Source organism: Haliotis asinina, chromosome 5 (genome assembly GCF_037392515.1).
Source record: "Haliotis asinina isolate JCU_RB_2024 chromosome 5, JCU_Hal_asi_v2, whole genome shotgun sequence".
Taxonomy (NCBI): domain Eukaryota; kingdom Metazoa; phylum Mollusca; class Gastropoda; order Lepetellida; family Haliotidae; genus Haliotis; species Haliotis asinina.
Window position 1 is genome coordinate 3795975 of NC_090284.1, and position 23931 is coordinate 3819905.

A 23931-nucleotide genomic window follows, 5' to 3' on the forward strand; every position below is an offset into this window, starting at 1 on the left:
GGTGTAGTATCATTTCTGAATGTTTTCCTGTGCAATATGGTGTAGTATCATGTAAGAATGTTTTCCTGTGCAATATGGTGTAGTATCATGTCTGAATGTTTTCCTGTGCAATATGGTGTAGTATCATGTAAGAATGTTTTCCTGTGCAATATGGTGTTGTATCATGTATGAATGTTTTCCTGTGCAATATGGTGTTATATCATGTCTGAATGTTTTCCTGTGCAATATGGTGTAGTATCATGTAAGAATGTTTTCCTGTGCAATATGGTGTTGTATCATGTAAGAATGTTTTCCTGTGCAATATGGTGTTGTATCATGTAAGAATGTTTTCCTGTGCAATATGGTGTAGTATCATGTCTGAATGTTTTCCTGTGCAATATGGTGTAGTATCATGTCTGAATGTTTTCCTGTGCAATATGGTGTAGTATCATGTAAGAATGTTTTCCTGTGCAATATGGTGTTGTATCATGTAAGAATGTTTTCCTGTGCAATATGGTGTAGTATCATGTAAGAATGTTTTCCTGTGCAATATGGTGTAGTATCATGTCTGAATGTTTTCCTGTGCAATATGGTGTTGTATCATGTAAGAATGTTTTCCTGTGCAATATGGTGTTGTATCATGTAAGAATGTTTTCCTGTGCAATATGGTGTAGTATCATGTCTGAATGTTTTCCTGTGCAATATGGTGTTGTATCATGTCTGAATGTTTTCCTGTGCAATATGGTGTAGTATCATGTCTGAATGTTTTCCTGTGCAATATGGTGTTGTATCATGTCTGAATGTTTTCCTGTGCAATATGGTGTAGTGTCATGTAAGAATGTTTTCCTGTGCAATATGGTGTAGTATCATGTAGGAATGTTTTCCTGTGCAATATGGTGTTGTATCATGTATGAATGTTTTCCTGTGCAATATGGTGTTGTATCATGTCTGAATGTTTTCCTGTGCAATATGGTGTAGTATCATGTAAGAATGTTTTCCTGTGCAATATGGTGTTGTATCATGTCTGAATGTTTTCCTGTGCAATATGGTGTAGTGTCATGTCTGAATGTTTTCCTGTGCAATATGGTGTAGTATCATGTAAGAATGTTTTCCTGTGCAAAATGGTGTAGTATCATGTAAGAATGTTTTCCTGTGCAATATGGTGTAGTATCATGTAAGAATGTTTTCCTGTGCAATATGGTGTAGTATCATGTCTGAATGTTTTCCTGTGCAATATGGTGTAGTATCATGTAAGAATGTTTTCCTGTGCAATATGGTGTTGTATCATGTATGAATGTTTTCCTGTGCAATATGGTGTTATATCATGTCTGAATGTTTTCCTGTGCAATATGGTGTAGTATCATGTAAGAATGTTTTCCTGTGCAATATGGTGTTGTATCATGTAAGAATGTTTTCCTGTGCAATATGGTGTTGTATCATGTAAGAATGTTTTCCTGTGCAATATGGTGTAGTATCATGTCTGAATGTTTTCCTGTGCAATATGGTGTAGTATCATGTCTGAATGTTTTCCTGTGCAATATGGTGTAGTATCATGTAAGAATGTTTTCCTGTGCAATATGGTGTTGTATCATGTAAGAATGTTTTCCTGTGCAATATGGTGTAGTATCATGTAAGAATGTTTTCCTGTGCAATATGGTGTAGTATCATGTCTGAATGTTTTCCTGTGCAATATGGTGTTGTATCATGTAAGAATGTTTTCCTGTGCAATATGGTGTTGTATCATGTAAGAATGTTTTCCTGTGCAATATGGTGTAGTATCATGTCTGAATGTTTTCCTGTGCAATATGGTGTTGTATCATGTCTGAATGTTTTCCTGTGCAATATGGTGTAGTATCATGTCTGAATGTTTTCCTGTGCAATATGGTGTTGTATCATGTCTGAATGTTTTCCTGTGCAATATGGTGTAGTGTCATGTAAGAATGTTTTCCTGTGCAATATGGTGTAGTATCATGTAAGAATGTTTTCCTGTGCAATATGGTGTAGTATCATGTCTGAATGTTTTCCTGTGCAATATGGTGTAGTATCATGTAAGAATGTTTTCCTGTGCAATATGGTGTTGTATCATGTATGAATGTTTTCCTGTGCAATATGGTGTTGTATCATGTAAGAATGTTTTCCTGTGCAATATGGTGTAGTATCATGTAAGAATGTTTTCCTGTGCAATATGGTGTAGTATCATGTAAGAATGTTTTCCTGTGCAATATGGTGTTGTATCATGTATGAATGTTTTCCTGTGCAATATGGTGTTGTATCATGTCTGAATGTTTTCCTGTGCAATATGGTGTAGTATCATGTAAGAATGTTTTCCTGTGCAATATGGTGTTGTATCATGTCTGAATGTTTTCCTGTGCAATATGGTGTAGTATCATGTAAGAATGTTTTCCTGTGCAATATGGTGTTGTATCATGTAAGAATGTTTTCCTGTGCAATATGGTGTTGTATCATGTAAGAATGTTTTCCTGTGCAATATGGTGTAGTATCATGTCTGAATGTTTTCCTGTGCAATATGGTGTAGTATCATGTCTGAATGTTTTCCTGTGCAATATGGTGTAGTATCATGTAAGAATGTTTTCCTGTGCAATATGGTGTTGTATCATGTAAGAATGTTTTCCTGTGCAATATGGTGTAGTATCATGTAAGAATGTTTTCCTGTGCAATATGGTGTAGTATCATGTCTGAATGTTTTCCTGTGCAATATGGTGTTGTATCATGTAAGAATGTTTTCCTGTGCAATATGGTGTTGTATCATGTAAGAATGTTTTCCTGTGCAATATGGTGTAGTATCATGTCTGAATGTTTTCCTGTGCAATATGGTGTAGTATCATGTAAGAATGTTTTCCTGTGCAATATGGTGTTGTATCATGTCTGAATGTTTTCCTGTGCAATATGGTGTAGTGTCATGTAAGAATGTTTTCCTGTGCAATATGGTGTAGTATCATGTAGGAATGTTTTCCTGTGCAATATGGTGTAGTATCATGTCTGAATGTTTTCCTGTGCAATATGGTGTAGTATCATGTAAGAATGTTTTCCTGTGCAATATGGTGTTGTATCATGTATGAATGTTTTCCTGTGCAATATGGTGTTGTATCATGTAAGAATGTTTTCCTGTGCAATATGGTGTAGTATCATGTAAGAATGTTTTCCTGTGCAATATGGTGTAGTATCATGTAAGAATGTTTTCCTGTGCAATATGGTGTTGTATCATGTATGAATGTTTTCCTGTGCAATATGGTGTTGTATCATGTCTGAATGTTTTCCTGTGCAATATGGTGTAGTATCATGTAAGAATGTTTTCCTGTGCAATATGGTGTTGTATCATGTCTGAATGTTTTCCTGTGCAATATGGTGTAGTATCATGTAAGAATGTTTTCCTGTGCAATATGGTGTAGTATCATGTCTGAATGTTTTCCTGTGCAATATGGTGTAGTATCATGTAAGAATGTTTTCCTGTGCAATATGGTGTAGTATCATGTCTGAATGTTTTCCTGTGCAATATGGTGTAGTATCATGTAAGAATGTTTTCCTGTGCAATATGGTGTAGTATCATGTATGAATGTTTTCCTGTGCAATATGGTGTTGTATCATGTGAGAATGTTTTCCTGTGCAATATGGTGTAGTATCATGTCTGAATGTTTTCCTGTGCAATATGGTGTAGTATCATGTCTGAATGTTTTCCTGTGCAATATGGTGTTGTATCATGTATGAATGTTTTCCTGTGCAATATGGTGTAGTATCATGTCTGAATGTTTTCCTGTGCAATATGGTGTTATATCATGTCTGAATGTTTTCCTGTGCAATATGGTGTAGTGTCATGTAAGAATGTTTTCCTGTGCAATATGGTGTAGTATCATGTAGGAATGTTTTCCTGTGCAATATGGTGTAGTATCATGTCTGAATGTTTTCCTGTGCAATATGGTGTAGTATCATGTAAGAATGTTTTCCTGTGCAATATGGTGTTGTATCATGTATGAATGTTTTCCTGTGCAATATGGTGTTGTATCATGTCTGAATGTTTTCCTGTGCAATATGGTGTAGTATCATGTAAGAATGTTTTCCTGTGCAATATGGTGTTGTATCATGTCTGAATGTTTTCCTGTGCAATATGGTGTAGTGTCATGTCTGAATGTTTTCCTGTGCAATATGGTGTAGTATCATGTAAGAATGTTTTCCTGTGCAAAATGGTGTAGTATCATTTCTGAATGTTTTCCTGTGCAATATGGTGTAGTATCATGTAAGAATGTTTTCCTGTGCAATATGGTGTAGTATCATGTCTGAATGTTTTCCTGTGCAATATGGTGTAGTATCATGTAAGAATGTTTTCCTGTGCAATATGGTGTTGTATCATGTATGAATGTTTTCCTGTGCAATATGGTGTTATATCATGTCTGAATGTTTTCCTGTGCAATATGGTGTAGTATCATGTAAGAATGTTTTCCTGTGCAATATGGTGTTGTATCATGTAAGAATGTTTTCCTGTGCAATATGGTGTTGTATCATGTAAGAATGTTTTCCTGTGCAATATGGTGTAGTATCATGTCTGAATGTTTTCCTGTGCAATATGGTGTAGTATCATGTCTGAATGTTTTCCTGTGCAATATGGTGTAGTATCATGTCTGAATGTTTTCCTGTGCAATATGGTGTTGTATCATGTCTGAATGTTTTCCTGTGCAATATGGTGTAGTATCATGTAAGAATGTTTTCCTGTGCAATATGGTGTAGTATCATGTCTGAATGTTTTCCTGTGCAATATGGTGTTGTATCATGTAAGAATGTTTTCCTGTGCAATATGGTGTTGTATCATGTAAGAATGTTTTCCTGTGCAATATGGTGTAGTATCATGTCTGAATGTTTTCCTGTGCAATATGGTGTAGTATCATGTAAGAATGTTTTCCTGTGCAATATGGTGTTGTATCATGTATGAATGTTTTCCTGTGCAATATGGTGTTGTATCATGTCTGAATGTTTTCCTGTGCAATATGGTGTAGTATCATGTCTGAATGTTTTCCTGTGCAATATGGTGTTGTATCATGTCTGAATGTTTTCCTGTGCAATATGGTGTAGTGTCATGTCTGAATGTTTTCCTGTGCAATATGGTGTAGTATCATATAAGAATGTTTTCCTGTGCAATATGGTGTAGTTTCATGTAAGAATGTTTTCCTGTGCAATATGGTGTTGTATCATGTCTGAATGTTTTCCTGTGCAATATGGTGTAGTATCATGTAAGAATGTTTTCCTGTGCGATATGGTGTAGTATCATGTATGAATGTTTTCCTGTGCAATATGGTGTAGTATCATGTCTGAATGTTTTCCTGTGCAATATGGTGTAGTATCATGTAAGAATGTTTTCCTGTGCAATATGGTGTTGTATCATGTATGAATGTTTTCCTGTGCAATATGGTGTTGTATCATGTAAGAATGTTTTCCTGTGCAATATGGTGTAGTTTCATGTAAGAATGTTTTCCTGTGCAATATGGTGTTATATCATGTCTGAATGTTTTCCTGTGCAATATGGTGTAGTATCATGTATGAATGTTTTCCTGTGCAATATGGTGTTGTATCATGTATGAATGTTTTCCTGTGCAATATGGTGTTGTATCATGTCTGAATGTTTTCCTGTGCAATATGGTGTAGTATCATGTAAGAATGTTTTCCTGTGCAATATGGTGTAGTATCATGTATGAATGTTTTCCTGTGCAATATGGTGTTATATCATGTCTGAATGTTTTCCTGTGCAATATGGTGTTGTATCATGTATGAATGTTTTCCTCTGCAATATGGTGTTGTATCATCTCTGAATGTTTTCCTGTGCAATATGGTGTTTATCATGTATAAATCTTTTCCTGTGCAATGTGGTGTTGCATCTTGTATGAATGTTTTCCTGTGCAATATATTGTTGTATTATGTGTGATGTTTTCCTTTACAGTCATGTGTGAATGCATTCATCTGCAATATGGTTTTTTATCATGTATGAATGTTTTTCATAGCAATATAGAATAGAGATAGATAAGATGCCCAATAATATAAATGTAACACCAGCCATTCGTCTGTATCTGTGTAACACTAACTATATATCTGTATCTAAGTAGAACCAGCTATATATCTGTATCTATGTAACACCAACTATATATCTGTATGCCTGGAACAGCAGCTACAGATCTGTATGCCTAGAACCCCAGACATAGATCTGTATGCCTGGAACAGCAGCTATAGATCTGTATGCCTGGAACAGCAGCTATAGATCTGTATGCCTGGAACAGCAGCTATAGATCTGTATGCCTGGAACAGCAGCTACAGATCTGTATGCCTAGAACCCCAGACATAGATCTGTATGCCTGGAACAGCAGCTATAGATCTGTATGCCTGGAACAGCAGCTATAGATCTGTATGCCTGGAACAGCAGCTATAGATCTGTATGCCTGGAACAGCAGCTATAGATCTGTATGCCTGGAACAAGAGGTATATATCTGTATGCCCTGAACACAACTTGTAATGGATGTTCTAAGTCGTCCTAAATGCACACTCATTCGTTCAAAATTACATTTGTAAAATTTAACGTTTTTCCACGTTTTGTTAAGAATCGCCTCCTCAAGTATGAATTTCGATTTTGGTTATTTGTCGATACCCACATATCCGCGTAATAACTCTTTTGGAATACTGGCTGTTTTGACAAGCACATATTTCTTCCGTGGAAAATATTTGTCCAGTATGATGGAACAATAAAAGATTTATTTTGACGCGGAGGAAGAGCGTTCCTTAATATGATGTTCCTTAATACTCATTGGCAGCCGCGGAAGCGGAACTCAGGGAGTGTTATTGGGGTCTCTCTTTGTTTATCTATTTACCACGGTAGGAGATCCACTCGATCCGTTGTGGTAAACAGACGAAGAAGATAGCGAATGTTACAGAAGAACATTTCCATAGCAAAGACTTCTGGATCAATGATTTCTTTTGATTCTTGCGCCATGCTTATTACTGCGCTTCGGCCGACTCAGACTAATTTGCCAGCGATTGTGGGGCAAGTTTGAAGCAACGAGGATATGATTGTCTTGAAAGAAGCTGAGTATATACAGGGGCTCTATCTAACGATTTGAGGGCAGTCAGGGATGCCAAACCGGCCTTTACTGTTAAGAGTTACCTCAATGATTTAATGGAATAAACGCACAATCGTCTTGTTACAAGTAAAACCATAGTGGTCAAAATTGATTCTTGAAATAGCAGAGCGGAATCATTTGTAAACTGTGCGTTAGGTTAGCAATTGACGTAGCGGTGCCTCGTGCCTTCCGCACGTTCATTTAACGCATTCTTAAAACGTTGAAATATCTGAATAAAGGGATTGTAGTCTGAAGGAGGATGAGAAGTGCGATACGCGATTAATATCATTACTACGATAATAATCATGCTTTTATGTGATCGGGAGATTAAAAGGAGATGGGAATAGGTCCTAGGACGGGTTAGGGGACAGGGGAGGTAGTATGAAGTTTAGGGGTTACGAGGAGGTTCTTCATAGTACAGAAGTCAGAGGTGAGATTTGCCTTTTGGGATAATGAGAGTATTGCAGTACGAAGATATATATAGACAGAATTGGGCGATAAAAACATGATGAAAAATAACTATATTAGCTATATGGAAGTTCTATCTAAACTACATCAAAGCTACAACAACCTAAAAACCATATCATCACTGCATGACACTTTTATCTAAACTAAACCACAGCTACAACAAACAAAACGAAATAACCAGCTTCATGGCAGTGTTTTTCTAAACTACAAAATGGATTCAATAGACACACCAGGACTAATGGTATCACCCGCTCACTGACACGTCAGGTCTGATGGGATCACCCTCCCTGAGACACAGACACATCAGGTGTAATGACATCACTCTAACGGGGACACTGACACATCAGGTGTGATGGCATCGCCCTCCTAGAGACATAGACACACCAGGCAGAATTGCATAACCCTCCCTCTTTCATAGAATCAAGAGGTCCTTGGACACCATCCTCCCTCAAACAGAGATACATCAGGACTAATGGCATCACCCTGCCAGAGACACATGCACATCAGGTCACTTGGCATCACCCTCACACAGACACAGATACATTAGGTCTGATGGCATCACCCTCACACGGACACAGATACATTAGGTCTGATGGCATCACCCTCACACAGACATAGACACATTAGGTCTGATGGCATCACCCTCACACAGACAAAGACACATTAGGTCTGATGGCATCACCCTCACACAGACAAAGACACATTAGGTCTGATGGCATCACCCTCACACAGACAAAGACACATCAGTTCTGATTTCATCCTCCTCCCACAGACACATTCAGTACTAATGACATAATTCTCCCACACATAAGGTCTAATCTTATCACACATCCCTTCCCAACAGACATAGACACAACAGGTCTAAGGTTATTATCCTCCTGCAAACAAAGGTCGTATGAGCTCTACCTCAGTCAAAATGACACTCCCAATATTTTGCAGAAGATCTTTTTCTGTTTCTGGAACACAATCCATTGTCTTGTGCTGGTAGTTGCCATCAGACATGCAATGCCTTGTGACATCGCCCTCCATCAGACATTGCTACAAGTTGGCATCGTTTCTACCACAAAATAATCTCACATATTCCGAACAGGGGGATTACAGACCAGGGATAAGGACATCACGGCGTATCTTAGCCATATCGTCATCGTGTAATAATGTGCTTAGCCGTCTATGACGTTGTCATCACTGGCAATCAAACCCATCCATTCTCCACTTCCCTATGTGAAGGGATAAAGACCTGACACAAACACATTTGATTTTGAAACGGATTATTAAGAAGTTGTCGGGAAGATCCCGCCTTCCTGTCCTCGAAACGGTAATGTGTCAATCAATACGTGAAATCTGCCATCACTTGAAAAGATCTGTCAAAATAGCTTGAAGTATCACTTTTGATACTGTTGTGTTCATAAAGCTAATTCTAAAATATCAATCTTGGTTATTTGGAAAGGATCATGCGGTGGACTGTCAGTTCTAGATTACTGAGTTGTAATCAAACTCTGGCATAGAGAAACAGGATTATATGGATTTAGATTCCTTTGGTGTTAAACAAAACTTTGCTAAAGTTTCTCTATGAACTACCATTTTGACACAGGAAGATTAGGGCCTCAGCGTACAAACACCTGACATGCATTACCACTTCAGTATGCATGCACAACGTCGACATGCATTTATTAATCTACCAACCATGCGTCAGCTAACGCGATGCATATAAACCATCACCGTATGTAAGGTGACCCTTGTTATGCAACACCATTCTCGCAATGCAGACTCTGGTATGCATGCACACCATTGTCAAGCAAATACCTCCTCACTATATTAATGTCTGTGGTATTGAAAGCATCAGTATGCACCGCTCGAGGTGTTGATAATAACTGCAAGCGCCTCTGGAAACTAATGTTAAGAAAGTTGATGAAGTAGTGGTTCACAATATAAACTATCCTGCAAATGCATTTTTGTTTTGGCTCCTATGCGTGAGTTTGGTCTGTGACCTTCAAATCCCTTTCGACACGAAGGTCAGCTTTCCAGTGGCCCTACTCTCTTTAGAACAGAAGAAATCGAGTTTACGTTGAAACCAACGTCTCTGGGGCTGACTTTAAACACAGGCTTTCGACGTATCCATCTGCTGTAATGACTTCAACACTCAAGTCACTTTATTTTTGTATTGAAATCAAAGGTTTTGCATTCAACTTTGATAGGATATAAATTGAATTTGAATTGTATTACTGGGAACGAGGCTCGTGAAGATGAAGGTGGAGGCTGTGTCTGGTGCGAAGTGCAGCTAAAGAAAGTGGGCAGTCACGGAGCTGTTCAATGTTTTCATTGTTTTAGCTGCTGGAACATGGCCTAGATATGTTTACAGTAACCTATAGATCACAGGTCGCCAGCATTCTGTGACTGACTGACTTCATGCCGCGGAAGTCTTTACCTACTGCATCGTTAATCTCCATTTGAGCAGCATTGTCCTTCATTGTCACACCTGTTGTCACTGCCAGCCTACCACTGACCTGTACTTGTAATGTTGTCTGACAAGGGATTAGGGTATATTCCACAGCACTGTCTGGTAGACAATGGGGTAGGGGTTTATTCCACAGCACTGTCAGGTAGACAATGGGGTAGGGGTTAGTCCACAGCACTGTCAGGTAGACAATGGGGTTGAGTTTATTCCACAGCACTGTCTGGTAGACATTGAGGTAGGGGTTTATTCCACAGCACTGTCAGGTAGACAATAGGGTAGAGTTCATTCCACAACACTGTCAGGTAAACAATGGGGTAGGGGTGTATTCCACAGCTCTGTCAGGTAGACAATGGGATAGGGGCTTATTCCACAGCACTCCAATTGTGCACAATAAGAGATCACAGGAGGACATGCAACAGGTGGACAATAACAGAGGAGATGCAATAGCTCAAAGGAAGAGATGGAATAGCTGTGCCCGGAGAGATCAAAGGCTGAGATGCGGCTGTGGTGGAAAGATCCCAGGCACAGTTAAAGCATCAATACCCGGGCTGCTCTGAGGAAATATTTAATTCATGGAAGGAGATTCAATAGTGGTGCCCAAGCAGAACAGTGGAATTGATTCAAGAGCGCTACCCGACGATATCGAACTATCCCATCATACAGCAAGTCTGCAGGTAAATTGTCTCCCCTAAGTGAATAGTCTGTAGGCTTCATTCAGCAGATCAGCCTGATGTACCTCTAACAATATTTCCTTGTAGACTGACGAAAGTCTTTATCTCAGACATCGATGAAATGTTAAGCACCTAAATCCAACATTAGGATGCCAGCGTCTACAGTACAGGACTATATCGTCTAGAAGGTTATCCTTAACACCTGGAGGTTTGTGCCTCCTGCAAACAAACTAAAGGGGGCTCAGAAGACGCTATTCTGCACGCGAGGACAGAAGTCTAAACAGTTTCTCATCGTGCATTTTGCCAGTCTGCATCTTGCTGTTGGAGGCTGCGCAGAAACCGGCGCAGTTGACATAACCTGGTGAGTGGAGGTGTTTAGTTGATTAGTAGCCGGCAGCAAGGTCTCCCGGCATTTAACAAACGCACGAGGGATTTCCCCAACGCCATCTGTAGAATGTTAGCAGAAACATTGTCTAACACTCATCGTAATTTTTGTGAAGCCATGTCTTGAACGGAGTCATGAGAATGTCTTTGTGACTCATTCGTTGCAGTGTTGCAACGTTTCAGTAAAGCACATGGGCGAATGGCACTCTATAGGTCTCAGAGGTATAGGTCGATGTTTGCAAAATATATTTTAACATTTTGATTGACATATCGACTAATGTAGTGGAAATAGAGAAGATTCGGTTAAATGTCACACAATATGCATGAATAACGCAAAACAAATATATCATAAACGTGTCTGAACATAACAAGTGTAGCAGTATTACATAAACATGAGTGTGAAGGGATGAGGTGTTACATACCACGAGAATTGTGACTGATGCACTATTACACACCAATATATTCTTTGCAATACTTTATGCTCAATGCGCATGTAACGAGAACTCCATGCAAGCTACCCAGAGCTCCTCGTACGTCCACTCATATACTCACATGATGCTGTTTGGTTGTCTTCACAGTCCTTTTTTCAACGTAAACATTCAAAATAATTGGGATATTTTCACCATGAGCTCTTTTAATACTGATTATCTTTTGTCTGTCAATGAGGCCGTAGCAGCAGAGAATTTGTTTGTGATAAGCTCTGAGCACTAAGGCGAAGCCACAGAAACCTGACAAGAACACCAGCGTCTGGCTTTCGTACACGACAAGACTTGTGTTTTTACAAAGATTAAATCTATTTTTCCTGCGACGTTATGCGAAGTGCATTAAAAACTCTGTCAAAACCTTTAGAAAAAGAGAAATTCCTTCATTTATCATAGCTGTAATTGGATTAAGCAGCGAAAGTAAGCATTAAGTGTGACGTACGGATGGGTGTGCTTCATCCTGTTATGACTGTAAGATACAGCAGATCCCCCGATAAACTACACACATGCGGCTGATCAGATCCCATACCCCCGGCTTCTAACCCAGATAAACGGGCAAATGTCATGTTTGATTAATAAACAAGGAGCTAGACTCGCAAGTCTCATGGAAGATGAGAACATGCGTTCTTGCCTCACAGCGTTGGCTTTACAAGGCAAGGACTTGCGTTGTTGCATATAGATACTATTACATTTCAGTTCTACAGGATTGGGATCTACATGTGATTTCTGTTTTTTTCCTCTTTATTTCACTCTTTTACCATCCATGTACTAAGTGTGGACCGAAGCGCTCTATTATATTGCGGTCAGAAGTATTAAGTTCAACAGCAAAGTTTTACTCATGAGGAACTTGCGTCTTCGACATAATCAGGTAACACTTATGCACCCGTCCAATGAGCACGGTTACATTGTATATATCACCTGCAGTTTTAATGTATAGCAGAGGCTATGAGGCGTCCCATTTGTGACATTTGCCGAGTCAGTCTCCAGAGCAGAGGTTACACGACCTTCCAACTATTTTTTGTCATCAAACACTAGCCTTCTTAACCATAATGTGATTAAGTAAATACCTTGTGATGTGCCTGTGATGGCGCTTGGTTTGGCGAAACATAAGTGCACTCTTTTCCAAGGACGTCTGGGTGTGCCTGTAATACGATGAACATTGTGACACGTTTAGGTAGATAGATACAGATGCGTAGTCGAACAATCGTTGATCAGTCACATGGTTTAGACAGCCACAAGACGTTATACTGGCTAATCACTATCTCTTACATTTCATAAAAACAGAGATGGCCGAGTTACGAGTACACACATCCGATTATAATAAGCCTTATCCTGAGTTTCCATAGCCACTGGCCTAATCAGTGGACTCGTACTTTTGAAGGATTACCAGTTTAAGTCTGTGATTAGGTAAGGGGATTAATTTTATTCTGCGAGTTAGCCTTACTGAGCTGCACTGGTGAGACACAGCGCCAACGGATGACAGAGGTTATACAGTTCACGAAACAGTACCAACGGATGACAGAGGCTGTACAGTCCATAAAACAGCGCCAACAGATGACAGAGGTTATACAGTCCACGAAACAGCACCAACGGATGACAGAGGCTGTACCGTCCACGAAACAACACCAACGGATGACAGAGGCTATACAGTCCACGAAACAGCACCAACGGATGACAGAGGTTATACAGGCCACGAAACAGCACCAACGGATGACAGAGGCTGTACCGTCCACGAAACAGCACCAACGGATGATAGAGGTTATACAGTCCACGGAACAGCACCAACGGATGACAGAGGTTATACAGTCCACGAAACAGCACCAACGGATGACAGAGGCTGTACCGTCCACGAAACAGCACCAACGGATGACAGAGGCTATACCGTCCACGAAACAGCACCAACGGATGACAGAGGCTGTACAGTCCACGAAACAGCACCAACGGATGACAGAGGCTATACAGTCCACGGAACAGCACCAACGGATGACAGAGGCTCTATCGTCCATGAAACAGCACCAACGGATGACAGAGGTTACACAGTCCACGAAACAGCACCTACGGATGACAGAGGTTATACAGGCCACGAAACAGCACCAACGGATGACAGTGGCTGTACCGTCCATGAAACAGCACCAACGGATGACAGAGGTTATACAGTCCACGAAACAGCACCAACGGATGACAGAGGTTATACAGGCCACGAAACAGCACCAACGGATGACAGAGGCTATACCGTCCATGAAACAGCACCAACGGATGACAGTGGCTGTACCGTCCATGAAACAGCACCAACGGATGACAGAGGTTACACAGGCCACGAAACAGCACCAACGCATGACAGAGGCTATACAGTCCACGAAACAGCACCAACGGATGACAGTGGCTGTACCGTCCATGAAACAGCACCAACGGATGACAGAGGTTACACAGGCCACGAAACAGCACCAACGGATGACAGAGGTTATACAGTCCACGAAACAGCACCAACGGATGACAGAGGTTATACAGTCCACGAAACAGCACCAACGGATGACAGAGGCTGTACCGTCCACGAAACAGCACCAACGGATGACAGTGGCTGTACCGTCCATGAAACAGCACCAACGGATGACAGAGGTTACACAGGCCACGAAACAGCACCAACGGATGACAGAGGTTATACAGTCCACGAAACAGCACCAACGGATGACAGAGGTTATACAGTCCACGAAACAGCACCAACGGATGACAGAGGCTGTACCGTCCATGAAACAGCACCAACGGATGACAGAGGTTATACAGTCCACGAAACAGCACCAACGGATGACAGTGGCTGTACCGTCCATGAAACAGCACCAACGGATGACAGAGGCTGTACAGTCCACGAAACAGCACCAACGGATGACAGAGGCTGTACCGTCCACGAAACAGCACCAACGGATGACAGAGGCTGTACCGTCCACGAAACAGCACCAACGGATGACAGAGGCTGTACCGTCCACGAAACAGCACCAACGGATGGCAGTGGCTGTACCGTCCACGAAACAGCACCAACGGATGACAGAGGTTATACAGTCCACGAAACAGCACCAACGGATGACAGAGGTTATACAGGCCACGAAACAGCACCAACGGATGACAGTGGCTGTACCGTCCATGAAACAGCACCAACGGATGACAGACGTTATACAGTCCACGAAACAGCACCAACGGATGACAGAGGTTATACAGTCCACGAAACAGCACCAACGGATGACAGAGGTTATACAGTCCACGAAACAGCACCAACGGATGACAGTGGCTGTACCGTCCATGAAACAGCACCAACGGATGACAGAGGTTACACAGGCCACGAAACAGCACCAACGGATGACAGAGGTTACACAGGCCACGAAACAGCACCAACGGATGACAGAGGCTGTACCGTCCATGAAACAGCACCAACGGATGACAGAGGCTCTATCGTCCACGAAACAGCACCAACAGATGACAGAGGTTATACAGTCCACGAAACAGCACCAACGGATGACAGAGGCTGTACCGTCCACGAAACAGCACCAACGGATGACAGAGGCTCTATCGTCCATGAAACAGCACCAACAGATGACAGAGGTTATACAGTCCACGAAACAGCACCAACAGATGACAGAGGCTGTACCGTCCATGAAACAGCACCAACGGATGACAGAGGTTACACAGGCCACGAAACAGCACCAACAGATGACAGAGGTTATACAGTCCACGAAACAGCACCAACGGATGACAGAGGCTCTATCGTCCACGAAACAGCACCAACAGATGACAGAGGTTATACAGTCCACGAAACAGCACCAACGGATGACAGAGGCTGTACCGTCCACGAAACAGCACCAACGGATGACAGAGGCTGTACCGTCCATGAAACAGCACCAACGGATGACAGAGCCTATACCGTCCACGAAACAGCACCAACGGATGACAGAGGTTATACAGTCCACGAAACAGCACCAACGGATGACAGTGGCTGTACCGTCCATGAAACAGCACCAACGGATGACAGAGGTTATACAGTCCACGAAACAGCACCAACAGATGACAGAGGCTGTACCGTCCATGAAACAGCACCAACGGATGACAGAGGTTACACAGGCCACGAAACAGCACCAACAGATGACAGAGGTTATACAGTCCACGAAACAGCACCAACGGATGACAGAGGCTCTATCGTCCACGAAACAGCACCAACAGATGACAGAGGTTATACAGTCCACGAAACAGCACCAACGGATGACAGAGGCTGAACCGTCCACGAAACAGCACCAACGGATGGCAGTGGCTGTACCGTCCATGAAACAGCACCAACGGATGACAGAGGTTATACAGTCCACGAAACAGCACCAACGGATGGCAGTGGCTGTACCGTCCACGAAACAGCACCAACGGATGACAGAGGCTGTACCGTCCATGAAACAGCACCAACGGATGACAGAGGTTATACAGGCCACGAAACAGCACCAACAGATGACAGAGGTTATACAGTCCACGAAACAGCACCAACGGATGACAGTGGCTGTACCGTCCACGAAACAGCACCAACGGATGACAGAGGTTATACAGTCCACGAAACAGCACCAACGGATGACAGAGGCTGTACCGTCCATGAAACAGCACCAACGGATGACAGAGGTTATACAGGCCACGAAACAGCACCAACAGATGACAGAGGTTATACAGTCCACGAAACAGCACCAACGGATGACAGTGGCTGTACCGTCCACGAAACAGCACCAACGGATGACAGAGGTTACACAGGCCACGAAACAGCACCAACGGATGACAGAGGTTATACAGTCCACGAAACAGCACCAACGGATGACAGTGGCTGTACCGTCCACGAAACAGCACCAACGGATGACAGAGGTTACACAGGCCACGAAACAGCACCAACGGATGACAGAGGCTGTACCGTCCACGAAACAGCACCAACGGATGACAGAGGCTGTACCGTCCACGAAACAGCACCAACGGATGACAGAGGTTATACAGTCCACGAAACAGCACCAACGGATGACAGAGGTTATACAGTCCACGAAACAGCACCAACGGATGACAGAGGTTATACAGTCCACGAAACTGCACCAACGGATGACAGAGGCTGTACCGTCCACGAAACAGCACCAACGGATGACAGTGGCTGTACCGTCCACGAAACAGCACCTATGGATGACAGAGGTTACACAGGCCACGAAACAGCATCAACGGATGACAGAGGCTGTACCGTCCACGAAACAGCACCAACGGATGACAGTGGCTGTACCGTCCACGAAACAGCACCAACGGATGACAGAGGTTACACAGGCCACGAAACAGCACCAACGGATGACAGAGGCTGTACCGTCCACGAAACAGCACCAACGGATGACAGAGGCTCCATCGTCCATGAAACAGCACCAACAGATGACAGAGGTTATACAGTCCACGAAACAGCACCAACGGATGACAGAGGCTGTACCGTCCACGAAACAACACCAACGGATGACAGTGGCTGTACCGTCCACGAAACAGCACCAACGGATGACAGAGGCTGTACCGTCCACGAAACAGCACCAACGGATGACAGTGGCTGTACCGTCCACGAAACAGCACCAACGGATGACAGAGGTTACACAGGCCACGAAACAGCACCAACGGATGACAGAGGCTGTACCGTCCACGAAACAGCACCAACGGATGACAGAGGCTCCATCGTCCATGAAACAGCACCAACAGATGACAGAGGCTGTACCGTCCACGAAACAGCACCAACGGATGACAGAGGTTACACAGGCCACGAAACAGCACCAACGGATGACAGAGGCTGTACCGTCCACGAAACAGCACCAACGGACGACAGAGGCTCCATCGTCCATGAAACAGCACCAACAGATGACAGAGGTTATACAGTCCACGAAACAGCACCAACGGATGACAGAGGATGTACCGTCCACGAAACAGCACCAACGGATGACAGTGGCTGTACCGTCCACGAAACAGCACCAACGGATGACAGAGGTTACACAGGCCACGAAACAGCACCAACGGATGACAGAGGCTGTACCGTCCACGAAACAGCACCAACGGATGACAGAGGCTGTACCGTCCACGAAACAGCACCAACGGATGACAGAGGCTGTACCGTCCACGAAACAGCACCAACGGATGACAGAGGCTGTACCGTCCACGAAACAGCACCAACGGATGACAGAGGTTATACAGTCCACGAAACAACACCAACGGATGACAGAGGCTCCATCGTCCATGAAACAGCACCAACAGATGACAGAGGTTATACAGTCCACGAAACAGCACCAACAGATGACAGAGGCTGTACCGTCCACGAAACAGCACCAACGGATGACAGAGGTTATACAGTCCACGAAACAGCACCAACGGATGACAGAGGTTATACAGTCCACGAAACAGCACCAACGGATGACAGAGGCTGTACCGTCCACGAAACAGCACCAACGGATGACAGAGGCTGTACCGTCCACGAAACAGCACCAACGGATGACAGAGGTTATACAGTCCACGGAACAGCACCAACGGATGACAGAGGTTATACAGTCCACGAAACAGCACCAACGGATGACAGAGGCTGTACCGTCCACGAAACAGCACCAACGGATGACAGAGGCTGTACCGTCCACGAAACAGCACCAACGGATGACAGAGGCTGTACCGTCCACGAAACAGCACCAACGGATGACAGAGGCTGTACCGTCCATGAAACAGCACCAACGGATGACAGAGGTTATACAGTCCACGAAACAGCACCAACGGATGACAGAGGCTCTATCGTCCATGAAACAGCACCAACGGATGACAGAGGTTATACAGTCCACGAAACAGCACCAACGGATGGCAGAGGCTGTACCGTCCACGAAACAGCACCAACGGATGACAGAGGTTATACAGTCCACGAAACAGCACCAACGGATGACAGAGGTTATACAGTCCACGAAACAGCACCAACGGATGACAGAGGCTGTACCGTCCACGAAACAGCACCAACGGATGACAGAGGCTGTACCGTCCACGAAACAGCACCAACGGATGACAGAGGTTATACAGTCCACGGAACAGCACCAACGGATGACAGAGGCTCTATCGTCCATGAAACAGCACCAACGGATGACAGAGGTTATACAGTCCACGAAACAGCACCAACGGATGGCAGAGGCTGTACCGTCCACGAAACAGCACCAACGGATGACAGAGGCTGTACCGTCCACGAAACAGCACCAACGGATGACAGAGGTTATACAGTCCACGGAACAGCACCAACGGATGACAGAGGCTCTATCGTCCATGAAACAGCACCAACGGATGACAGAGGTTATACAGTCCACGAAACAGCACCAACGGATGACAGAGGTTATACAGTCCACGAAACAGCACCAACGGATGACAGAGGTTATACAGTCCACGAAACAGCACCAACGGATGACAGAGGCTGTACCGTCCACGAAACAGCACCAACGGATGACAGAGGCTGTACAGTCCACGAAACAGCACCAACGGATGACAGAGGTTATACAGTCCACGAAACAGCACCAACGGATGACAGAGGCTGTACCGTCCACGAAACAGCACCAACGGATGACAGAGGCTGTACAGTCCACGAAACAGCACCAACGGATGACAGAGGTTATACAGTCCATGAAACAGCACCAACGGATGAGAGAGGTTATACAGTCCACGAAACAGCACCAACGGATGACAGAGGTTATACAGTCCACGAAACAGCACCAACGGATGACAGAGGCTGTACCGTCCATGAAACAGCACCAACGGATGACAGAGGCTCTATCGTCCACGAAACAGCACCAACGGATGACAGAGGTTATACAGTCCACGAAACAGCACCAACGGATGACAGAGGCTGTACCGTCCATGAAACAGCACCAAGGGATGACAGAGGCTGTACCGTCCACGAAACAGCACCAACGGATGACAGAGGCTGTACCGTCCATGAAACAGCACCAACGGATGACAGAGGTTATACAGTCCACGAAACAGCACCAACGGATGACAGAGGTTATACAGTCCACGAAACAGCACCAACGGATGACAGAGGCTGTACCGTCCACGAAACAGCACCAACGGATGACAGAGGCTGTACCGTCCACGAAACAGCACCAACGGATGACAGAGGCTGTACCGTCCACGAAACAGCACCAACGGATGACAGAGGCTCTATCGTCCACGAAACAGCACCAACGGATGACAGAGGTTATACAGTCCACGAAACAGCACCAACGGATGACAGAGGTTATACAGTCCACGAAACAGCACCAACGGATGACAGTGGCTGTACCGTCCATGAAACAGCACCAACGGAAGACAGAGGTTACACAGGCCACGAAACAGCACCAACGGATGACAGAGGCTGTACCGTCCACGAAACAGCACCAACGGATGACAGAGGTTATACAGTCCACGAAACAGCACCAACGGATGACAGAGGTTATACAGTCCACGAAACAGCACCAACGGATGACAGAGGCTGTACCGTCCATGAAACAGCACCAACGGATGACAGAGGCTGTACCGTCCACGAAACAGCACCAACGGATGACAGAGGCTGTACCGTCCACGAAACAGCACCAACGGATGACAGAGGTTATACAGTCCACGAAACAGCACCAACGGATGACAGAGGTTATACAGTCCACGAAACAGCACCAACGGATGACAGAGGCTGTACCGTCCACGAAACAGCACCAACGGATGACAGAGGCTGTACCGTCCACGAAACAGCACCAACGGATGACAGAGGCTGTACCGTCCACGAAACAGCACCAACGGATGACAGAGGTTATACAGTCCACGAAACAGCACCAACGGATGACAGTGGCTGTACCGTCCATGAAACAGCACCAACGGATGACAGAGGTTACACAGGCCACGGAACAGCACCAACGGATGACAGAGGTTATACAGTCCACGAAACAGCACCAACGGATGACAGAGGCTGTACCGTCCATGAAACAGCACCAACGGATGACAGAGGCTCTATCGTCCACGAAACAGCACCAACGGATGACAGAGGTTATACAGTCCACGAAACAGCACCAACAGATGACAGAGGCTGTACCGTCCATGAAACAGCACCAACGGATGACAGAGGCTATACAGGCCACGAAACAGCACCAACGGATGACAGAGGCTGTACCGTCCACGAAACAGCACCAACGGATGACAGAGGCTGTACCGTCCACGAAACAGCACCAACGGATGACAGAGGTTATACAGTCCACGAAACAGCACCAACGGATGACAGAGGCTGTACCGTCCATGAAACAGCACCAACGGATGACAGAGGTTATACAGTCCACGAAACAGCACCAACGGATGACAGAGGCTGTACCGTCCACGAAACAGCACCAACGGATGACAGAGGCTGTACCGTCCACGAAACAGCACCAACGGATGACAGAGGCTGTACCGTCCACGAAACAGCACCAACGGATGACAGAGGCTGTACCGTCCACGAAACAGCACCAACGGATGACAGAGGTTATACAGTCCACGAAACAGCACCAACGGATGACAGAGGTTATACAGTCCACGAAACAGCACCAACGGATGACAGAGGCTGTACCGTCCACGAAACAGCACCAACGGATGACAGAGGCTGTACCGTCCACGAAACAGCACCAACGGATGACAGAGGCTGTACCGTCCACGAAACAGCACCAACAGATGACAGAGGTTATACAGTCCACGGAACAGCACCAACGGATGACAGAGGCTCTATCGTCCATGAAACAGCACCAACGGATGACAGAGGTTATACAGTCCACGAAACAGCACCAACGGATGACAGAGGCTGTACCGTCCATGAAACAGCACCAACGGATGACAGAGGCTGTACCGTCCACGAAACAGCACCAACGGATGACAGAGGTTATACAGTCCACGGAACAGCACCAACGGATGACAGAGGCTCTATCGTCCATGAAACAGCACCAACGAATGACAGAGGTTATACAGTCCACGAAACAGCACCAACGGATGGCAGAGGCTGTACCGTCCACGAAACAGCACCAACGGATGACAGAGGCTGTACCGTCCACGAAACAGCACCAACGGATGACAGAGGTTATACAGTCCACGGAACAGCACCAACGGATGACAGTGGCTGTACCGTCCATGAAACAGCACCAACGGATGACAGAGGTTATACAGTCCACGAAACAGCACCAACGGATGACAGAGGCTGTACCGTCCACGAAACAGCACCAACGGATGACAGAGGTTGTACCGTCCACGGAACAGCACCAACGGATGACAGAGGCTATACCGTCCACGAAACAGCACCAACGGATGACAGAGGCTGTACAGTCCACGGAACAGCACCAACAAATGACAGAATCTACACAGTCAACGAAAGTAAGTACCACCATGTTATGTGGAGTATGCTGACAGAATATTCTGGCAGTTGTCTGAGATAAAGGAAAGTTCAGACCATCACTCGATAACAAAACTTACTGATGCCAAGATTATTCATGTTGATTAATTCAGAATTAACATAACCTGAGAAATGTTTTACACATGACAGCTGTTGAAAGGTTGAAGGAGATTGTCCACAAAGCCTTACGTTTTACGGTGTTGCACTTACAAGAACCAAAAGAGGTCTACATGTGTGCGTGCAACCTCTTTTGAAGGTAGTCGTACTGGCGTGCTGCGAAATATATACTAGCCACGTAAAGAAACTGTGTATTATAAAAATATTATCCCGGTTGATACGTATGATAACAATGTCAAAGATATATATAAACTTTAATTGAGGGATCATGCCATCATACCAAGTCGGGAGAATTTCAATTAAAAGGGTCAGTCACAATAACGTCACGAGTCCACAAGCGGGACAAGGATCAAACGACCCCGTCACAAACTCAACAACGGGTATGTCCAACATCGGCATTGAGAACAACAGTGCATCGATGACGCATAGAGCCTATCAAACGTGCAAAGAAGGCTTGTGGGATGTCAAGCCAGATTGTCTCAAGTTCTGTTGCAAGGTCAACGGCGATATCTGGCGGATGAGGAAGACGGCGTAGACGTCGATCCATCTCGTCCCAAACATGCTCTATTGGGAAGAGATCCGGTGAATTTGCAGGCCAAGGCACTAACGTTGTAGTGTTGCAAGAAATCCATAGCAGCTCTTGTCGCATAAGGGCGGGCATTGTGCTGTTGGAATGTTAACCGAGGGCCTTGACGTTGCAGAAAGGAATTGCCACAGGTCGAAGAATCTGATCCGTGTAGCCGGCACCAATGACCAAAGGAGTTCTTTGGCGTGCTGTTATTCCACCTAAAATCATCACGGAAAGACCACCAAAGGTATACCTTCTCCAAGACACAGGCACGTTGACACATATCACTATGAAAAATGTTGAACCGGGGCTCGTCTGTAAAAACAACAGTTCTCCAACATAACAAGGGTCTGTGGACATGATTTCGGCACCACATTCGGCGAGCATGTCAATGACGTTTGTCAGGATAGGTCGTATGGCGGGATGTCGTTGTCTGATACCATGATGACGTAAACGTTGTCGAGCTGTGTTGAGGTGAATACGGCGACGTCCTGGGATGGTCCGGGCATTATCCACCCGTCCTGTCTTGGCGTTGCTACACGTGGACGTCCACAACGTGGTCGATCGATGACGTCATTTGTATTCTGGTGCAGCGCAGTGCAGAAATAGTGTTCCGGTGGCAGTGGAAATGTGCAGACATTCGTCGTTGAGACATTCGCCAACGGACCATCCCAATGACGTCATGACGTTGTGCAGACGTTAGCCTTGGCACGGTATGCGTTTCAAAAGCCGTTTAATTTTTTTAAAGATCGCAAGAGCAGAGGTTGAGGTTTCCAAAGTCACAGTATCGTGTGGCATTCATTTGGTCTGTTTCTCGTTCTCGGAATGCACGTGCAACAACGTATTGCACGTCTCAAGGACGAAACCACTGACTTCATGGAAAGTGGCACGTGCATGCGAGTTGAATACATATCACTAATCTCTGAGCTTCAATCTTTAAGTGACTGCACAGGTTTGATAAATTTGGATTTTAAATGTTAGCAGGACATTAAGGACATTCATACTTCTCTTATTGTATCCGGAACAGCAAACGAAACGCAACCTGTCTTTGAGTCAGGTATTAAAATAGAAGACACAAGCATGAACGCTAACTTTTGTGAAATTTCTTTTTTTCGGGACTTGCTTTTCTTTTGCTATTCAGTATATATGTGTGTCCGAAATATGAAGGAAACTGGCGACAGTGTTACTGTTACCGGCGGTAGTGTTACTAGTAGGTGGCGGTGTAAGTGATATCGGTGTAACTGGTAGTTACAAATGACAGTGTTACTGCCCGCAACTAGT

At 44.5% G+C, this 23931-nt stretch overlaps 1 protein-coding gene across 1 annotated transcript; it reads left to right on the forward strand.

The window, feature by feature from the left end:
• The first annotated feature begins 7472 nt into the window (after positions 1 to 7472).
• Positions 7473 to 22872, forward strand: LOC137283317 (mesocentin-like). The gene is made up of 12 exons (XM_067814770.1): positions 7473 to 7521; positions 13448 to 14245; positions 14501 to 14950; positions 15086 to 15259; positions 15398 to 15688; positions 15827 to 16000; positions 16256 to 16510; positions 16685 to 17641; positions 19376 to 19549; positions 20351 to 20527; positions 21638 to 21946; positions 22784 to 22872. Exons 1-12 carry the CDS (start codon positions 7473 to 7475, stop codon positions 22870 to 22872), a joined length of 3897 nt encoding a protein of 1298 aa, XP_067670871.1.
• Positions 22873 to 23931: the final 1059 nt, after the last annotated feature.